The sequence below is a fragment of the Mustela nivalis genome, assembly GCF_964662115.1.
Source record: "Mustela nivalis genome assembly, chromosome: 3".
In the NCBI taxonomy this organism is placed as follows: Eukaryota; Metazoa; Chordata; class Mammalia; order Carnivora; family Mustelidae; genus Mustela; species Mustela nivalis.
Window position 1 is genome coordinate 135,184,704 of NC_139022.1, and position 21,055 is coordinate 135,205,758.

The 21,055-nt window shown below is 39.0% G+C and overlaps 1 protein-coding gene across 2 annotated transcripts in view; it reads right to left on the minus strand.

The window, feature by feature from the left end:
* Window positions 1-218: 218 nt before the first annotated feature.
* The window catches only part of MRPL22 (mitochondrial ribosomal protein L22), a 28,970-nt gene continuing 8,133 nt past the window's right edge, over window positions 219-21,055 (minus strand). Inside the window, exons 3-7 of one of the 2 annotated variants that reach the window (XM_082725133.1) lie at window positions 20,909-21,044; window positions 14,928-14,993; window positions 14,065-14,142; window positions 8,444-8,513; window positions 219-513 (exon numbers count right to left, since the gene is read on the minus strand). In XM_082725133.1, coding sequence (XP_082581259.1) covers window positions 302-513; window positions 8,444-8,513; window positions 14,065-14,142; window positions 14,928-14,993; window positions 20,909-21,044 — 562 coding nt within the window. In that variant the 3' untranslated portion in view covers window positions 219-301. The remainder of the gene's footprint in view (window positions 514-8,443; window positions 8,514-14,064; window positions 14,143-14,927; window positions 14,994-20,908; window positions 21,045-21,055) is intronic. The other variant, XM_082725134.1, reaches the window with a different exon arrangement.

A 21,055-nucleotide genomic window follows, 5' to 3' on the forward strand; every position in this document is an offset into this window, starting at 1 on the left:
TACTCAACGTCAGTATCTACACTGCCATCTGCAGGTGGCAAGCTTACATTCCCTTCCAAAGGTACTCAAGCCTTCTGAATTATACTGTTTAAAGCTGATTTCCCCTTCCAAGTTGCAAATGCATAAATAAACCCAAAGGTTCAAAAGGGACGGGCAAAGCCTTATAAATATTCATATAAAATTAGCACTTATACTTCACATTGCACTAACTCAGTACAAACCATAAAAAGCATTTGTCTTTAATTTCTGGTTGATAAGAAATAAATGGCAAAATAGATACACTGCGGAGTCTGAAAGCCCATCACAGAGTGTGAATAATCGTCCGGTTGCGGAGCTCCTGAATATACTCTTTGGCGTGGGTGACTGCCGTCTTCGGTGCCTCACGGGGAGGTGGGGGACCTTCCACCAACTTCACAAAATAATGGCAAAAAACCTTCTCCATGATCCCGAAGCGACCTCTGCCATGGTATCGGATACGTTTCAGGTACTGGCCTCGCCCTGACGTCGACTCAGCTAGACAGGGAAGACAGAGAGAGTTACAGGAAATGACTGCATCCCCAAGACTATAGCTCATCACCTGAGCAATATCTGTCCTTTCCTTGACCGGATTCTAAGACTCCATGAGTTCACTGGCTGATGAGAGCAGATCGGTCTCAAAACAAGTATCTCTGGAGTGCTTATTAAGGACCAGCCTCTATTCTAGGTGTGGAGAGAAAAGAGTGAACAAGACTAGCCAGGGCCTTGCCTCCGCACAGTGTACATTCTAGAGGAAAAAGAAAATAAACATGATCATTCCAGTTAGTGACAAGTACCATGAATTAAACTGTGATGTGGGAGGGGCACCTAGGTGGCTCGGTACTTAAGTGTCTGCCTTCAGCTCAGGTCATGATCCCAGGCCCTGGACTTGCGCCCCATTGGGCTCAGCAGGGAGCCTGCTTCTCCTTCTCCAGCTCCCCTGTGCTTGTGTTCCCTCTCTCGCTCTCTGTCCCTGTCATAAATAAACTTAAAAAAAAAAAAATCTTTAAACAGTGATGTGAGAGAGACTGATGGGGTGCTAGAGGCAACATCAGACCAGTAGGTGTCAAGAAGCATCTCTGAGGGGGTGCCTGAGTGGCTCAGTGGGTTAAACCCTCTGCCTTCAGCTCAGGTCATGATCCCAGGGTCCTGGGATCGAGCCCCACATCGGGCGCTCTGCTCAGCAGGGAGCCTGCTTCCTTCTCTCTCTCTCTCTGCCTGCCTCTCTGCCTATTTGTGATCTCTTGTCTGTCAAATAAATAAATAAAATCTTTAAAAAAAAAAAAAAAGAAGCATCTCTGAGGAAGAGACATTCAATCTAACTAAGAAGCTTCTCTGAGGAGCAGACATTCAATCTAACGAAGACCAGAATCCATGCAAATATCTATGGGCAAGGTATTCCAGGTAGAGGGAAAAGCAAATGCAAAGACGCAATGGTGGGCTTAATTTTTTATTTAATATCTAGTATCTAATGTGCTTGGCTTGTTTTATTTTTTATTTAAATTTGATTTAATTAACATATAGTGTATTATTAGTTTTAGAGGCAGAATTCAGTGATTAATCATTTGCATATAACACTCAGTGTGCATTACATCACGTGCGCTCCTTAATGCCCATCTCCCCCGTTACCCCATCCTCCACCCACCTCCCCTCCGGCAACCTTCAGTTTGTTCCCTACAGTTAAGAGTCTCTCATGCTGTCTCCCTCTCTGTTTTCATCTTATTCTTCCTTTCCTTCCTCTATGTTCCTCTGTTTTGTTCCTTAAATTCAACTTAAGAATGAAATCATGTGATACTTGTCTTTCTCTGACTCATTTTGCTTAGCACAATACCCTCTAGTTCTATCCATGTCATTGCAAATGGTAAGATTTCACTTTTGATGGCTGAATAAAAATGCCATTGTATATATGTATATATATATATTTTTTTTTCTTTATCCATTCATTTGTTGATGCACATCTGAGATATTTCCATAGTTTGACTATTGTCAACACTGCTGCTGTAACACTGGGGTACAGGTGCCCCTTCAAATCCCTATCTTTGTATTCTCTGGATAAATACATGGTAGTGCAACTGCTGGGTCGAGGGTAGCTCTATTTTTAGCTTTTTTTTTTTTTTAAGATTTTATTTATTTATTTGACTGAGAGAGATCACAAGCAGGCAGAGAGGCAGGCAGAGTGAGAGGGGGGAAGCAGGCTTGCTGCTGAGCAGAGAGCCCAATGTGGAACTCGATCCCAGGTCCCTGGGATCATGAGTTGAGCTGAAGGCAGAGGCTTTAATCCACCGAGCCACTGAGGCACCCCTATTTTTAGCTTTTTGACAAACTACTCCATACTGTTTTCCAGAGTGGCTGCACCAGTTTGCATTCCCACCAGCAGTGTAAGAGGGTTCCCCTTTCTCTGCATCCTTGCCACATCTGTCGTTTCCCAACTTGTTAATTTTAGCTATTCTAACTGGTGTGCTGACTTGTTTTAGAAACAGAAAGAATACCACCCTGCGAAAGCACAATAAACAAGGCAAAGAGTGGTACAAACAGGGGAAAGAAATCAGTGATGAAGACAAGGTTACCAAGAGCCCTAAAGGCTGCGGTAAGGAGTTTTTATTTCATTCCAACTATGGTGAGAAGGCCCCTGGAACCAAAAGTACCCAAATGCTGGTCCTCTGGCTACATCAGACTAGCCTATGAAACATATTTTAAATGCAGCTGCTGAGGCTCCATCTCTGAAGATTCTAATTTACTGTATTTGGGGTGTACCTTGGAAACTACATTTGAACAAACATCAATCCTCTTCCTCCAGTAACTCTGATTTATGGCCAGTTTTAGGAATTCCCACATCACAACTGCTCCCTCATCTCCCCTCCCCAATTCTGCGCATCAACGTCTGACCCTGCAAAATTAAAAAAAAATTTTCAAATACTAGTTAAGAAGGAATCTATTCACCAGTTTTCACCCACGTGAATCAGAGGAATATCCACCTTCTGCTGTTTTCTGAGTTTACTCAGTCAGTGACTCCTTGAGTTAATAAAGCCTTTTAAAAAGCCAAAACCTATAGAAGACATATCAAATTAATCCACTTCAATACTCACCATTCTTATATTCTTACTGTGAAATAACTTTATAAATACAGGGACGGTGTCAAAGTATATGCTTGATAACCCTCTAACTACAGTCCTCTCATGAAAAGGGATTCGGCAGAACCATCCTAGCTTGACCAGAGAGAAAACTAAGGATGAGAGTGGTTAAGAAAATTGCCTAGGGCCTCTGTGAGATAAGGAAAGAGCTACTGTCCTTACACCAACTTCATCACTGGGCACTAAAGAAATGTGTTTGAAGAATTACCAAAGAAAAAGCCAAATTACACAAATCACTTTAGAATGAAGTACCATTAGTTCCTCTGGATCCACCTGTCAGGAGGAAACCCACAAATAAGCACAATGACACTAGAAAAAGTGTAGAAATCCTCTAAAAGGCATTTTACAAACACAATGGCTGCTTCTATCCAAAATTGCAACTCTACTCAATTTGAGCCCCATTTCCAAATAGCCTGAGGAAAAGGAACACTACTCCAGTGAAAATAGTATCTGAATTAGCTAACTATGCAGTACCACATAACCTATCCAAGCACAATGATCGGCCTACCAGGGTCTGTGTTAACCACCATTTTCCATCTCCCCCAAATACATAAGAGCAAACATCAATAACTGCTAATTGCCAGTCATGATTTCATCGTAAAGCCATGAAATACCATGTGCTTATCTTGGAGCACATAATGCCACATTTTCTTATGTCAGAACAAAAGCATCAATTCTTCTGAACCACCAGGATTCTTTAATACACTGTAATGGTAATATGCAACACAGCCACCATGAGGTCAGAATGAAATCAGGACTTAGGAGTATAGTTTGCAAATTTGTTTCTGGTCTACCCTCCTCCAGTCTCTTTTACTAATTCTGTATGTGAGGAGTTTAAGTGCATTTATATAGAACCATTTCATTGAAAATGAAACAATAAATAGAAGCCCACCGTGCTATGGCTCTATTCTAACCGAAACACGAGTGGGGGGGGAGATCCAAAACTGTGCCATTCATTTACTCACCAAATATTTCTAAGTTCCTGCCGGGTGCCAGGCTCCACCCTGGGCTGCACCCTTGCCCAAAGCACAATTTAAAAACCACTGCTTTAGAGTTAATAGTCTTAAAACACTGCCTTAGTAACGTAAATCTCCGACCCCAAAACTTTCTGTGCATCCTCTTCACTATCATGTGAACCAAATTCTACAACCTGCCATGCTCAGCCCTCTGGATCTAGGTCCAATACACCTTTCAGTTTTATCTACTCAAGGTCAACCCTCTGCTTCCTTCAACTATTCTACTCACTGGACCACACAATTACTGCTCATTCCAACCTATGTGCCTTAGCTCCTGTGCTTACTCCACTCTGAAAATCTTTCTCTTTCGGATACCCAAACACTTATCTTCAAAAGCTAAACTCTTCTAGAAAATTGCCATCACTTTTCTAACCAATACTGACCTCCTCTTCTCTACTCCTACTATTTACCTCTATTACTCTTTTTGGTCTCAAAGCATATGCTACCTTATCTGAGTGTTCATGGCTAATCTGTGAAAGTCACTTCTTCAACCAAACTTCTGTATGTCTTTTATATTTCCCCTAAAGTTCATATGCAACAAGGAATAGAAATGATTTTGAAAATTACAACCTCTGCTAATTAATATTTTTTCAGTATAGCTATCTGATAAATTTGCTCAAATTCTAAAATAAAGTTTCAAAGTTTTCCAAGTACATACAGTACTAGTGACATGTATCACTTGTTCCAACACAGAAACACAATTTATAGATCCTTCCAAAAGACTACTACTGTCAAAGAACAAAACTATATAAACTAAATGTCTTAAGTTGCTTTAATAAGATACACCATCACCGGGGCGCCTGGGTGGCTCAGTGGATTAAGCCGCTGCCTTCGGCTCAGGTCATGGTCTCAGTGTCCTGGGATCGAGCCCCGCATCGGGCTCTTTGCTCAGCGGGAGCCTGCTTCTCTCTCTCTCTCTGCCTGACTTTCCACCGACTTGTGATCTCTCTCTCTGTCAAATAAATAAATAAAATCTTTAAAAAAAAAAAAAAAAAGATACACCATCACCTAACTGTATGGACAGTATGCACGTGGAAGGTACTCAAAAACTTTCTGAATCAGAGAAAAAACATTAAGACCCCTCAGAAATGGGAACAGCCTAAAGATTATGCCAACTCCCGGCTCAGCAGAGGCTGCTTCTCACTCTCCCACTCCCCCTGCTTGTGCTCTTTCTCACTCAATCTCTCTCGAATAAATAAATGAAATCTTTTTTTTTTTTTTAAAGATTTTATTTATTTATTTGACAGAGAGAAATCACAAGTAGTTGGAGAGGCAGGCAGAGAGAGAGAGGAGGAAGCAGGCTCCCCGCCAAGCAGAGAGCCCCATGCGGGACTCGATCCCAGGACCCTGAGATCATGACCCGAGCCGAAGGCAGCGGCTTAACCCACTGAGCCACCCAGGCGCCCCTAAATAAATAAAATCTTAAAAAAAAAAATTATGCCCAAGATGATGCTCATCTAAAGATGATGCCCCATAGGTATCAAGAATATTTAAAATACTGTCAATATTTTCTATATACTAGTATTTAGGTAAATGTGAATCTTGACATTTTAAAATTGGAAACCCTCTTCCCCCTTCATCACTCTTCGCCCAGAAGACTGATTTACAAAGTCAGTCAATCACTTTCCCTAAAGTAAATCACTTTAGATGCCATGAATCACTAAGCAGTGACATTTTATTAGTCCATGTCCACTTGTTAAGGTCTATTCACAGTGCCATTAGTCATCATTATAAGTTTGAAAAGGAAATGAATTTTCAAAATCTGTGGTTATGCTACACCAGGTATTAGCTTTAGACTGATGACAGGCATTTGAAGGAATTACCATATAATGAGACACACACTACCAAAAAAGCACTTCCCTTAAAAAGCCTATACTTACAATGTCAAGAGACTGAGGAGCCACTGCTGAGCTGAAATCGTAGCCAACAAGTGACTACTCTTTCAAAACTCTAGAAGACATTTATCCATGGAATGAAATGTCTATGCCTTTTCCAAGAATACGATGAGAAAAATCATTTTTTTGTATTTTATAGGTACAAATCACTGGGATTTTTATTCAACAAATAGCTCTCCAAGCCTCTCTCCTGAGGTTTCAGACCCAGTGGGTCTGCGGTGTGTCCTGGGAATCTGTATTTTTTTTTTTTTTACTAAGAACCTCACATGATTCTTATGAGGAAAGTTTGACAAAACCAAAGACAAAATGACTGACACATCACGGTAAGATACTTCATCTTCCTAAGGGTACTCCTCTCTTTTACCTTCATAAAAGAATTAGGCAGCAAAATACTTAACAGATGAGTTTTTACAATCGTAAGACAAATCAAAATTTATCAGCCCTACTCGAGAAGAGATTTTTACACAAAACTAGATGAAAAAAGGGCACAGGTACAGTAGAGATTTTTCAGTAGAAATGGGCATAAGGAGATGGATGAATTAAAGGCCCATTCACGTAGGACTGCTTAAGTTTACTTTTGTGGACTTTGCTTCAGTTGGGAAGACAAGATTAAGCTCCTCACCTTTTCTCACTTTACTAAAATTACTGAAAAGGATTTAAAGACAAATTCTGTTTCATTTGTACCTGAGTTCCATTACAAAGTCTGTCTGTCAGCTAAGAAGACCATATTCCTATGGAAATGAATAAAAGTAATTAAGTCGGATTTGATATGCAGTCATAAAGCAGGAAAGGTCACCAAGAGGTTTTAAGCAACTGGTCTTGCTCTTCATCCATTTCATCTCTTCCAGTGATTCTGGGCCCTCCCTGCATTTATTCATTCATGCTGTTCTCAGAAGAAAAAGCTTATGAGTAACTACTATGGCCCTGCATCTTCTGAGATGCCATTTTGATTTCTCTCTATATCTATTCATGTATCAGAATATCATCAGTTTTACAACATTCAGCTTTAAAATAAGATATTTCAATTGAAAATCGTAACTCATTTGAATTTCAGGAGTAGGTGTGGTTGCCAGCATCAATTCCAGGTGAGCTGAGGTTAAGATTTTAACTTCACCAGAATAAACATCTCCAGTAAGGTGGAAATGCAACAAAATAGAAAATTAGATGATTTGTTTTTACCCTAATTGTTAAAAAATCATAATGTACAACTAACTTCTCCCATAATGATTCAGCTTTTTTCCCTCTATTTGGAGAGTAGCAGTAACCCCTATCTTCAATTTAAAATATCTTCAGTTCTCCTTACTCATAGGTTTGGCAGACTGCGAAAATTTTGCTTCGACATCAACATTACTGTTTGATTACAAAATTGCTGAGGTTAGGAGTAATTGCTGCTGAAGGGAGAGGAAAACAGCAACTCCACCCACCGCTTCGCTTTACTCCGGCGCTGAGAGGAGGGCAAGGGAGCTTTGTAATAAGCATTCATCTCTTTCTAGAAAGAGCTGTACGAAGGTATGCGACAAAAAAATCCCTCACATTTGTATGGTGCATCATGCTTCCCAAAGCATTTTCACTTACATTAATTTAATTTGATATGGAACAAGTACACAAAACCTGAGATAATGCTTCAGAATGTGGTAACAAAGGGAACCAAACACATCTGGATCATCTGAGCCTTGGGTTTTACAATTCAACAGATTTTCCATTCTGGTGATTGGAAGGTTAAATTATGGAACACCTTTATGGATTAGGCACCTGGCTCAGCCCATCATAAATAAATACTCTTTAAAATCCACCTGTGATTCTTTATTTACCTCCTTCAGGATTGACAAAGAATTTATTTTTTAAAAAATTGCTCTGGGGAGCCTGGGTGGCTCAGTCGTTTAGTGTCTGCCTTCCGCTCAAGTCGTGACCTCAGGGTCCTGGGATAGAGTCCCGGGTCAGACTCTGCTCAGCGGGAAGTCTGCTTCTCCCTCTTACTCTCCCCCTCTGCTCTCATTCTCTCTCTCTCTGCTCTCTCTCTCTCACCCAAATAAATAAAAATCTTTTAAATAAATAAATAGTCAGTTCCGTTCCTTCCTCGTTTTCTCATGATTAAAGGACCACTCCATGTACCATCATCTTGGTACCCGTTATTAAGTAATTATTGGCAATAAGTTTCATGGTCTCATTCACATTATAGGACAGGTAACAATAAAGCAGTGAGGTTATTACCATTTATAACAGACTAACATTAGCATGCTGAAGGCAGAAGAATCAGCTATTACCAGCAATTTTCACTGGCAAACCCAGTCCTAAGTAGTTAGGTATCAAAGACTATTGTTAGATAATGAACTCAGCCTCACTATTGGAAGACATTTCCCAATGCTAAGAATATTAAACATCTTACCTATATATAAATTGGATCTGAATTCCACATTGTGGTCTCTCACTGCCATATCTTGTGCTTCTAAGAGAACCTTAAACAAAGAAAAGACAGGCATTGATAGGCTGACCCTGAACTAAAATGGAATTAAATTTCTCATTTCTTACTGTTATCTCTATAATATGACCGCTAATCACATGCCTCTGTTTTATAGCCAATTTTTTTTTAAAAAAGAGTATTAAATGATAACAGTACTAAGGAGAAGGGATACACTGAGCTTTCCTTCTTCAGACAAGAACTGCAAATGCAGACAACATGATCCATCCTGCTAAGTGTACATACAATGGAATGTATGAGCTGAAAAGGAAGAAACAGCAGCACTGGTAGCAGTACTGTTGGTGATCAGCATTATGCCTCTGAGTCAGAGATTGTCAAAAAGTTCAAGAAGCTTAAGAGCTAGATCATATGGAAAATTCTTAAACTTTGGATCCAAAATAACCATTAAACATCAAACAAGTAGAGAAAATCATACTTGAAAATCTTAAGAATTATTAAATTTACATCTAGATATTTTTAATTAAGTTAACCTGCTCCAGAACCCTTTTTTTTTTTTAATTTTATTTATTTGACAGAGAAATCACAAGTAGGCAGAGAGAGAGCCGGAAGCAAGCTCTCTGCTGAGCAGAACCAGATGCGGGGCCCTCCATCCTAGGACCCCGAGATCATGACCTGAGCCGAAGGCAGAGGCTTAACCCACTGAGCCACCCAGGCACCCCATCCAGAACACATTTTTAAAAATAACAGACACCATGGGGCGCCTGGGTGGCTTAGCTGGTTAGGCAACAACTCTTGATTTCAGCTTAGGTCATGATCTCAGGGTCGTGAGATCTCAGGAGACTCCGTGCTCAGCAAAGTCTGGTCAGCAGAGTCTGGTCAGGATTCTTTCTCCCTCTGCCACTCCCCTTGCTCACTCATATACGCAAGCGCTCTATTTCTCTCTCTCTCTCAAATAAATAAATAAATACATAAATCTTTAAAAAAATCAAAACCTAGATCTTTCACTCATTTAAAGATAATACAAAACAAAGCTGAGTACACACAAAAAAAATACTTAGTCACTGTATTCTGAACTAAATTAAATATAGGCATTACAACGGAACCTCTTGAAGTCTGAACCAATCGATCTCAACTGCTGAACTACTAAACTAAAAAGATCTCGTTTTAAGTGAGAACTAACTGATATGGAGAAAATACTGCTGATATCCCCAGATGTCCTCAACCCAGCATTTTGAAATAAGAACATCATGTATCCACACTGAGGAACGTAAGAAGGGCAGGGACATGATTTAGGGGAGAAATGGATTACAGGTGCTACAGAGGAGAGGGAACCATTGTTGCAAATAAGAGTGAGAGAAGAGTACACGGGAATGCACAAGAATGTTTCCCCAGAGCTACTGGCTTGGAAAACAAGAGGGGCTGAATTCTGTGAGTTCTTACAAACAGTGGGACTTAATGCCTGGAGTTTTAATGGTCATCAGGGTTGGCTGGGAATAGACCCCAGAGGGTACTGTACCACCCCTGGAGAGAAGGCAGGTAAACAACCCAGGGGAACACATCATGGAAATAGTGATCTGAAGAGCACCCCGGGCACACAGTGGGGAGATTATTCAGTCTTCTCAGAGCACTTCCCTGAGAGGCAGCATTCACAGAAAAATCTGTGAACAAAGGAGTGGGCGATGCCATTTCCCTCCCCAACCCTCAGGACAAAATCAGAACCACCTCAGGGAAGCACTCAGCACCAACAATGACTACCTAATTGGCCTCCACCAAGCCTCAACCCCCTGTGATCTGATGGGACTGCCCCTCTCAGTGAAGCTTGCCTCAGACCCAGTGGGGCAAGCCCTTCCCCCAGAAGACCAATACAAACCCCTGTCTACATCATGTCTCCCTGTTTTGCAGGGACTTAGTTCCAGTGGAGATGGTGACACGTCTCATTTCACAAGCAGATCAGAGCACTTCTAGTCAAAACTTGCCACATTCAGGCAAGGGACCAAACACTGCCCACAACAGCCAAGGAGAACCTCTGCAGATGACCCAAAGGCTAGGACAGCCAGAGCACAACAGAAGAAGGCACAAAGCACACACCAAAGACACTCCCTGAAGCACCAGGCCATGGGCACTACTTCATCTCTTCTTCATAAAGTCATTACTTTTAGGAACAGGAGACATAACTAGCTTTTCTTACACATAAGAAACCAGAGAATTAAACAGAATTCAAGATGGAGGAATTTATTCCAAATGAAAGAACTAGATAAGGCCATAGCCAGAGATCTAAGCAAAACAGATGTAAGTAACATGTCTGACAAAGAATTTAAAACAACGATCATAAGGAAACTCGCTGCACTTGAGGAAAGAATGGAAGATATCAATGAGACTGTTGCACAGAGATAAGAGTTAAAAAAAAATCAGAGATGAAGAAGATAAAGGAGATTGGAAACAGGCTTGATGCAATGAACAGCAGGCTGGAAAAATCAGAGAAATGAATTAGTGACATAGAAGACAAAACAATGGAAAATAATGAACCTGAACAAAAGAAAAAAAAGCATAATTATGAGACATGAGAACCAACTTAGGGAACTCGGCAACTTCATCGAACATAGTAACATTCATATTGTAGAAGTCCCAGGAGAAAAGAGAAAAGAGGGGGAAGAAAATTTACTTCAAGAAATGACAGCAGAGGGCGCCTGGGTGGCTCAGTGGTTAAGCCGCTGCCTTCGGCTCAGGTCATGATCTCAGGGTCCTGGGATCGAGTCCCGCATCGGGCTCTCTGCTCGGCAGGGAGCCTGCTTCCCTCTCTCTCTCTTTCTGCCTGCCTCTCTGTCTACTTGTGATTTCTCTCTGTCAAATAAATAAAATCTTTAAAAAAAAAAAAAAAAAGAAAGAAATGACAGCAGAAAACCTCCTTTATCTGGAGAAGGAAACAGACATCCAGATTCGTTGATTTGTTGATGAAAATCAACAAAAGGTGGCCAACACCAACACATATTATAATTTAATTCACAAAATATAGTGATAAAGAAAAAAATGTCAAAAGCAGCGAGACAAAAGAAGCCCTTAACCTTAACCTACATGGGAAAACCCATAAGGTTAGCTGGTGATCTCAACAGAAACTTAGCAAGCCAGAAGAGAATGACATGATATATTAAATGTGCTGCATAAGAAAACTCTTTAACCAAGAATACCCTATCCAGCAAGGGTATCATTCAAAATAGGAGAGACAGGTTCCCAGACAAACAAAAACTAAAGGAGTTCATGACCACTAAACGAGCCCTGCAAGAAATAGTAAAGGGGGCTCTTTGAGCGCAAAGGAAAGATCAGAAGTAACAAAGACAAGAAAGGATCAGAGAAAATCTCCAGAAACAACAACAAAACAAGTAATAAAATAGCAATAAATATACATTTATCAATAATTACTTTAAAAGAATAAATTATTACTTTGAATGTAAATGGACTAAAAGCTCCAATCAAAGACAGAGTGTCAGAATGGATTAAAAAAAGAAATCCCATTTATATGCTGCCTACAAGAGACCCATTTTAGTCCTAAAAACATTTGCAGTTGAAAGTGAAGGGTGAGGGCACTTGGGTGGCTCTGTGGGTTAAGCCTCAGGTCATGATCTCAGGGTCCTGGGATTGAGCCCTCCATCGGGCTCTCTGCTCAGTGAGGAGCCTGCTTCTCCCCCTCTCTCTGCCTGCCTCTCTTCCTACTTGCGATCTCTCTTCTGTCAAATAAGTAAAATCTTTAAAAAAAAAAAAAAAAAAAGGAAAGAAAGAAAAGAAAAGAAGAAGAAAATGAGGGGTGGAGAAACATTTATCACACAAATGAATTTCAAAAGAAAGCCAGAGTAGCAATTCTTCTATTAGACAAACTGGACTTTAAAACAAAGACTATAAAAAGAGACAAACAAAGGCATTATATAATCACAATCCATCCAACCAGAAGATATAACAATTATAAATATTTATGGAGTGAATAGGGAGCACCCAAACACACAAAACAATTAATAACAAACATAAAGGAACCAATGGATAATAATACAATAATACTAGGAGACTTTAACAGTCCTCTTACACCAATAGATAGATCATTTAAACAGAAAATCAACATGGAAAAACAGTTTTGGATGACACACTAGAATAGATGGACTTCACAGGTACATTCCAAACACTCCATCTTAAAGCAGCAAAATATACATTCTTTTCAAGTGCACATGGAACATTCTCCAGAACAGATCATATATGAGGTCACAAAACAGGTCTCAACAAATGAAAAAGACTGAAATCATACCATGTACCTTTTCTAAAGACTGTAACACTATGAAACTATAAGTCAACCACAAGAAAAGATTTGGAAAGACCACAAATACGTGGAAGTTAAACAACATGCTACTAAACAATGAATGGGTCAATCAAAAAATCAAAGAAGAAATTTAAAAAACACAGGGAGAGATGGGGCGCCTGGGTGGCTCAGTGGGTTAAGCCGCTGCCTTCGGCTCAGGTCATGATCTCAGAGTCCTGGGATCGAGTCCCGCATCGGGCTCTCTGCTCGGTAGAGAGCCTGCTTCCCTCTCTCTCGATCTTTGGCTGCCTCTCTGTCTACTTGTGATTTCTCTCTGTCAAATTAATAAATAAAATCTTTAAAAAAAAAAAAAAAAACACAGGGAGAGAAATGAAAATGAACACACAACAGTCCAAAAACTTTGGGATCCAGCAAAAGCAGTCTTCAGAGAAAAGTACATAGCAATATAGGCCTACCTCAAGAAGCAAGAAAAATCCTCAATAAACAACTTAACCTTATACCTAAAGGAGTTAGAAAAAGAACAAACAATGACTAAAGCCAACAGAAGGAAGGGGATAATAGAAATCAGAGCAGAAACAAATGATATAGAAACTAGAAAAAATAATAGAACAGATCAAAGAAACCAGTAACTGGTTCCTGGAAAAATCAACATGACTGAACCTCAACAGAAAACAAAAAAACAAACCAACAAATGCCATGTGTCTAAAATGAGTCAGCACAAATGCCATTAGCACATTTGCACAAACTGATTCAGCTACATTCAGGTACATTCAGAGGTGGAAGGGTCTTCAGAAATCTTTTAATCCAATTCCACCCAGTTTACAAATAAGAAAAATGGAACCAGACAGGTTAAGTGCTTTGCCCATCATCCCATTAGAAACTGTCACAGAAAAGACAAGACTAGGTCTCCTGAGTCCCAGAAAGTGCTCTTTCCATCCAATTACATATAAAATCATAAGCTCTCAGTTACGGAACTGGCCAAAACAAACAAAAAATCAATCTTCTAAAAAAATCTATCAAGTCCCAAATCACCAAAACAAAGATTTATCATACAGATACAGTAAAAAAAGAATGAATGTCTGGTGCAAATAAAAGCATCTCCAGAAAAAGAAAAAAAAAAATATTTAAGGTACAACATTCCTAAGGTACAAGGACACTAATAAAACTGAGTGCCCTGAATCTGTATTATATGAACTATGCATTTACACCAAGGAATTCAGGATTTAGGCTAAGCTTACTAACACCGGCAAGACAGCTATGCACTCCTTCCCCACATATCTTAATTTACCTCTTTAATTATCTGGGCCCCCTTTTTGTCATTGAATTCTAGTTGAGCCAAAGCCTGGTCAATGGACATTCCTCGTATCTAGAATTAAAGGGTAACAGACAAGAAAAGATAAATTAGTTTACAAAACCAAATCTCCCTTTGCAATGAGAAGAAAAGCCTTACATAATACAAACAACTTCTAAGAATAGTTAACTAGTTATATGTCAATTATATCTCAATAAAAGTAGAGGGGGCACGATTTTAAAAATTAAAATAAAAATAGCTAACAAAACGTAGGCAGAGAAGAAGAAAAGAAGTTTGAGAAGGGATGCCACCCTTTAAGTCAAAAATCAAACTTAAATATTATAACCATAACACCTCGATTATAAATGTTTTAGTAATATTGAGAGAGCAGACATCACAGAAATCACAGAGTGGCAAGCACCACATTAGGCGTGAAAGTCATCTTCTTCTACAGGATAAGTGTATTTTATTTATCTGGGGCTTTGTCTTCTCTCACACATTAGTTTTATTCTCCCAGGAAAAATCTTAAAAAGCAATGGTTTTGAAATAGGTTGAATTAACTTTTAAGATAAATGAGCTTGCTTCCTACATTCTCTTAGCTTCCAGATTCTTGACACTTTTGGGCTAAATATCTATGTATCCAACGTGATTCGGATTCTCAGAAGAAAGGCAAAAATTAAGCAAAATCACTCATCTCTGAGCAATCATTTGTGGATTACCTACCAACTGTCTAAACATGTAATTATATTCCTCACTTTTTGGAAAAATCAGGACAAATTTTTTCAGTTTTTTAAATCCTGGGGGAGAATTCATAGCTTCTTATTTCTTAAGTATTATATGGTAATGTCATTTTGGCTTACCAATTTTGCCAAATACCACATCTTATCTTTGCTGTATTTTATTTGCCTTCGACAATGGTAGATTTCCTTGCAAATAGGGAAAAGAAAAAAAAAGTTAGCAAATTTATCAAAATAACAGTAACATACACTGTTAATAAAACTTTAACTTTTTATGCCTAATGAAAATGCTGCCACAAGAAATAAAAACACTAAGTTGTATTTTTCCAAAGTCTCATTATGTTAAAAAGATCATTAAGGCAGTGAAAATGGCTACTTTGTGCCAATATTTGCAACATTTCTATCCAGAGGAATAATAAAAGATCTAAATGAAAACATTAAGCTAGATAAAAGAAGAAAAGAAAAGGTACAAGAAAAAAAGTTTCCTTTCAGTGGGGAAAATAAGAGAATATGGTGAAATGGACAAAATAACTGGTTTCACAGACACTGAGATATTTGGTCAAGAGCACAGGTCCTAGAATCAGACAGCCTGGGTCTAAATTCTAATTCTCTCATCTCCTGGCTACAGAACCCAAGCTCTTTAACCTCTCTGCCTAAGTTTCCTCTTCCTTGAAATGAAGATAATAATACCAACCTCATAAAAATACACTGAGAATTAAAGAAAATAATCTATGAAAAGAAAGCATTTTGCAGTGCCTAGTACCTGGTAAGATCTTAGTAAATGCCAGTTTTTATTATTTTCTATTTAGAGTAGTAAGGACATCCCATTTCATTTTTTTAATCAATCATCAATTATATAATTTACAGTTAACAGAGTACTTTTCAAGCCCATTATTTCATTTAATCTAACTCTAGAGTTGGGAAAGAAAACACTATATGATCCTTTTATAGGGGCACCTGGGTGGCTCAAGCACCAGACTCTTGGTTTCAGCTCAGGTCATGACCTCAAGGGTGGGATGGAGTCCCACGCTTGGCTCCACACTCAGTGCAAAGTCTGCTTGAGATTCTCTCCCTCTCCCTGTTCTTCCTCCCTCCTCTGGTCGCTCACTCTCCTACTCTCTCTCAAATAAATAAACACATCTTTAAAAAAAAATCATTGAACATCTTATCAAAAACTAATGATGTATTGTATGTTGGCTAATTGGATTTAAATTAAAAATAATAATAATCCTTTCACAAAGTAAAAACCAGAAATAAAAAATCAGAAAAATCAAATGACTTATCTAAGACCACAAAGTTTGTGAGAGACAAAGCTGGAAGTCAAAGTCCCATAGCGGAAGTATATGAAGTCTCTAACACAATGTCTGACAAGTGTATCTTTAAAGTTTTCCTATGACTATAAAACCCACATTCCTTCCACTACACCATATCACCCCTTTAAAACAATTAGAAAACATCTGTCATGGCAAACAATAGCAAGGAGACCTCAGAACTTTCTAACATTCTGACTCCTGAAGAAATTCTCAAATGCCTTAGAAACAGCAGTTTCTCATGTGGCCATCTTTTAATATGTAGCAGATTTCACTTCAGTTGCAATAGAAGCTGACAGACTGAAAACTGTAGCAACAGCCCAATTATGTTTTCAGCAATAAAGTGTCCAAGGGAGCACTGAAGAAGAAAGAAGAACCATCATGACTGATAATATTCATCTGCAAAAATTAATATACACAATAAAATCTTTTATATAGAAACCCTTCAATTCTTGGTTTCCCAAGATGGGCTACCTCCAAACATGAACTGTATATGATTATCTTCAAATTCTGTAAAAAAGATATTGTACTCCTGGCAGGAGCATGGGGAAAAAAGGAATCAAGTATTTACCCAAAAAGAAGAAAGTTATCCAATCATACTCTTTTAAAACAAAAAAGCTCAACATTTCCTTTAGGCTCAGGTGCTTAGGCAGGTGCAATAGTCTAAAGGCATTTTCTAAAGATAAACCAGACAAACCTGTCATAGCAAATCAATAAAGTGGCAGAGCTGGATGTCAGGAAATCCAATTAAATGTCACTATTAACCAACTTATACAGTAAATTAGATAAAGTTAGGATACAATATGCAAGGTAGTAATTCAAATGAAGTAAAATGAAGCCTAAATTATGAAATGTCTAAACCAGTAACTTTTAAAAAAACTAATTTTAAAAAGCATGTAATAACTCCAATGATTAAAAAAAAAAAAGTGTCACCTAATGACACTAATGACCTAATGAGCTTGGGTGGCTCAGTCAGTTAAATGTCCAATTTGTGATTTCAGCTCAGGTCACTATCTCAGTGTCAGGAGATTGAGCCTCACATGGGGCTCTGTGCTGGGTGTGGAGCCTGCTTGAGATTCTCTCTCCTCTCTCTGCCCCTTCGCCTACCCCACCTCCCCACTCCCACACTCTCTCTCAAAAAAAAAGTGTCACCTAGGGGTGCCTGGGTGGCTCAGTGGGTTAAAGCCTCTGCCTTCAGCTCAGGTCATGATCTCAGGGTCCTGGGATGGAGCCCCACATCCCCTCTCTCTCTGCCTGCCTCTCTGCCTACTTGTGATCCCTGTCTGTCAAATAAATAAATAAATAAATAAATAAATAAAATCTTCATGGGAAAAAAGCATCACCTAGTAAGAATCCAAACTAGGGCCTTATGGGATTCACATTACTTATAAGTATGACTTACTATCAGTATGTCAATCAATAAATTAAAACATGCCTCCTACTGAAAGGGTTGTTCAAACAGTTTTGATATAGGCTCACTATATTTTTAGTTTATTTAACATAGCTTTCTTCATAGATATTGCAAAAGTAAACCCAAGCCCAAACTAACAAGGGCTGACTATTATGAATAAAGCCATTTAATTTCTCTCTGACTCATTTTCTTCACCAGGATGAAGCCACAGGTAAGATAAAAGTCTACCTGGGTGGGATGCCTGGGTGGCTCAGTTGGTTAAGCGGCTGCCTTCCACTCAGGTCATGATCCCAACATCCTGGGATCGATTCTCGCGTCGGGCTCCTTGCTCAGCAGGGAGGCTGCTTCTCCCTCTGCCTCTAGCCTGCCACTCTGTCTGCCTGTACTTGTTCTCTCTCTCTCTCTAACAAATAAATAAAATCTTAAAAAAAAAAAAAAAAAAAAAAGGTCTACATGGGATTCTATATTGTTTGGAAATTGGGGCTAGCTAAGTTGGGAAAATAATCTTAAAGATAATAGGAATGGCCTAAAACATACCTAAACTGGTGACATTCATTTTAACTTACTGCTATCGATTTACTCATGACTGATCCACTGTCCTTCCTTTTTAAAGATTTTATTTATTTACTTGAGAGAGAAATGAGAGAAAGAACATAAGCAGGAAGGGACAAAGGGAAAGGGAGAAGCAGGTCCCCAACAAACAGAGACCCCGATGCGGGGCTCAATTCCAGGACCCTGGGGTCAGGACCTGAGCCAAAGGCAGATGCTTAACCAACTAAGCCACCCAGGCGCCCCTGATCCACTCCACTTTAACTGTATATTTCAATGCTGAAGATCAGAATGAGTTAGAATGGTAAATATTACCTGACTCCTCCTGATTTTTTTTTTCTAAGATTTTATTTATTCATGAGACAGCACAAATCATGAAGAGGGGCAGAGGGGGAGAGAAAATCTTAAGCAGACACCCTCTGAGGGCAAAGCCTACTTCTGGGCTCAATCTCACATCTCTGAGGTCATTACCTGCGCTGAAACCAAGAGCTGGACATTTAACCACTGAGCCACCCAGGCGCCCCTGTCTGACCCCCTTCTAAATTAGAGATAAAACTAATTTTTAAAATGTTTGCAGTTAGCAGATTGGCAAGGTCACACTGCACATAATGACAGTATAAGAACCATGTGGCTAGGTGTGCAAAGTACTCCATTATTAAGCTAGTATTTAATGAAAGGCATTAATATTTCAATCATAAAAGGTATAAATGATGTACCAAGTCAATTTAACAAGCACTATTTAAAGTCAGAAAATGTTAAAGTATTTTCTAAAAGTCAGTTTGTTCCCAAAAGGATTATTCACACAAACAAAATCTGTGATCTACTGTTAACTACCTGAATTTTGCCACTAGAGATATATCCTGAAGTGCATTTAGTTTTATATTCAAAAAGACTAGTACTATAAATTCAAAAGTTTGCTTTTAGATTCTGGACTTGTCAAATGTTATGATTTCTTTCTCAATTAATATCTAAGTTCAAAGAGCTCAAGCAAGAAGTAAAGAAAGCTCATTAATAATAAGAAATATTTTTTATGGGGCGCCTGGGTGGCTTAGTTGGTTGGGTGGCTGCCTTCAGCTCAGATCGTGGTTTCAGGGTCCTGGGATCCAGGCCCGCATCGGGCTCCCTGCTCAGTGGAAAGCCTGCTTCTCCCTCTACCTCTGCCTGCTGCTCTACCTACTTGTACTCTCTATCTCTGTGTCAAAAAAAAAAAACTTAAAAAAATAGTAATAGGAAATATTTTATTTATATTTGTAGAAATATGTAACTTTTCCTAAACTTTGATTAATTATAAAATGGAATTAATACCTAACAGCACACATTCTGTCACAAATCTAATTTTTAAGTTCTGATGGAAAAATAAAATATGAAAGTTAGAAAGTTATTTGTTTAAACTATTAGCATCTCTATTCCCCCAATGAGGGGGGAGCTCTTTAAATCAATAAATTAACTCCCCTAAATAAGAAAAAAAAAAAGAAAATATAAAACTGTACTAACTTAGACCAATACTTACAAATTGAATCCTAATGAAAGGCAAGCTGTCAAATCCATATAAAAACTAAGCAAATGACATTACTTAGATGATATTGATTATATGCCAGCCTTAAATCCCAAAGGCCTTTAAATGTTTTCTGAACTGAATGATTTATAATTAACACCACTGAATGTATTAATAAGTTATTAATTGATTATTCTATTTGGAAGCACAATTTATTTTCTTAAGGATTCAAATGCTTCCATCTTGTTTATGCTATCATTACTTGTTTAAGCTTTTTAACAGATGCCTTTGTATTCTACAGCAAATTCACATTAAGCTAGAAATTAGTCTTGTATCTCAGACTAAAGCACTCACAAGCAGTTTGGAGAGGGTACAAGAATTCCAAGCAGCTAAAAATGAGATAAAACTCAGTATCTCTGGGGAGCCTGGGTGGCTCAGTGGGTTAAAGCCTCTGCCTTCGGCTCAGGTCATGGTCTCAGGGTCCTGGGATCGAGCCCCGCATCGGCTCTCTGCTCAGCGGGGAGCCTGCTTCCTCCTCTCTCTCTGCCTGCTTCTCTGCCTACTTGTGATCTCCATCTGTCAAATAAATTAATTAAATCTTTAAAAAAACAAAACAAAACCTCAGTATCTCTGAAAGGAATCCAAAATCTGTCAGTATGTCTCAAGCTATTAACTTAGTTACAGAGTTAAGGCCCCCAAACAGAAGGTTAAGTCAAGGCAAACAAATAAAACACAGACAATCTTTAAAAACTCCAAGAAGATAAATCTAGAACGTCCTCTGCATCAATCTAATGATCACACAAATTGTGGTATATTTTTTCCCTTTCTTCACGTAGAACAATAAATCAATGCTAGCCACATAAGAGTAAGTGCTCTAAGAGATAATTTCTTTTTTTTTTTTTTTTTTTTTTAGATTTATTTATTTGACAGAGAGAAATCACAAGTAGACAGAGAGGCAGCCAGAGAGAGAGAGAGAGAGGGAAGCAAGCTCCCCGCCAAGCAGAGAGCTTGATGCGGGACCCGATCCCAGGACCCTGAGATCATGACCCGAGCCGAAGGCAGCGGCTTAATCCACTGAGCCACCCAGGCGCCCCTAAGAGATAATTTCTTAAAAAAAAAAAAAAGATTTCATTTCTTTTAGAGAGAGAGGGCATGCGCTCGAGGAGGAGAAGGTAGAAGGAAAGGGAGAATAACTCTGAAGCAGACTCTGCACCACACTGCACCATGCAGACTCAATCCCACAACCACGAGATTGACCTGAGCTGAAACCAAGAGCTGGATGCCCAAATGACTGAACCACCCAGGCAACCCAAGAGATTATTTCTACCCACAAACTTACTGCTGGTCTCCGAGGTTCTCCAGGCAACTGTGGAGGATAAACAATTTTATTCTTCTTTTCCCATTTTCGAGAAATATCCAGAGACCCACTTGTATGGATATGTGATTGGGGTAACACATTATGAGATGAAAGAAGCCTGTAAAATAA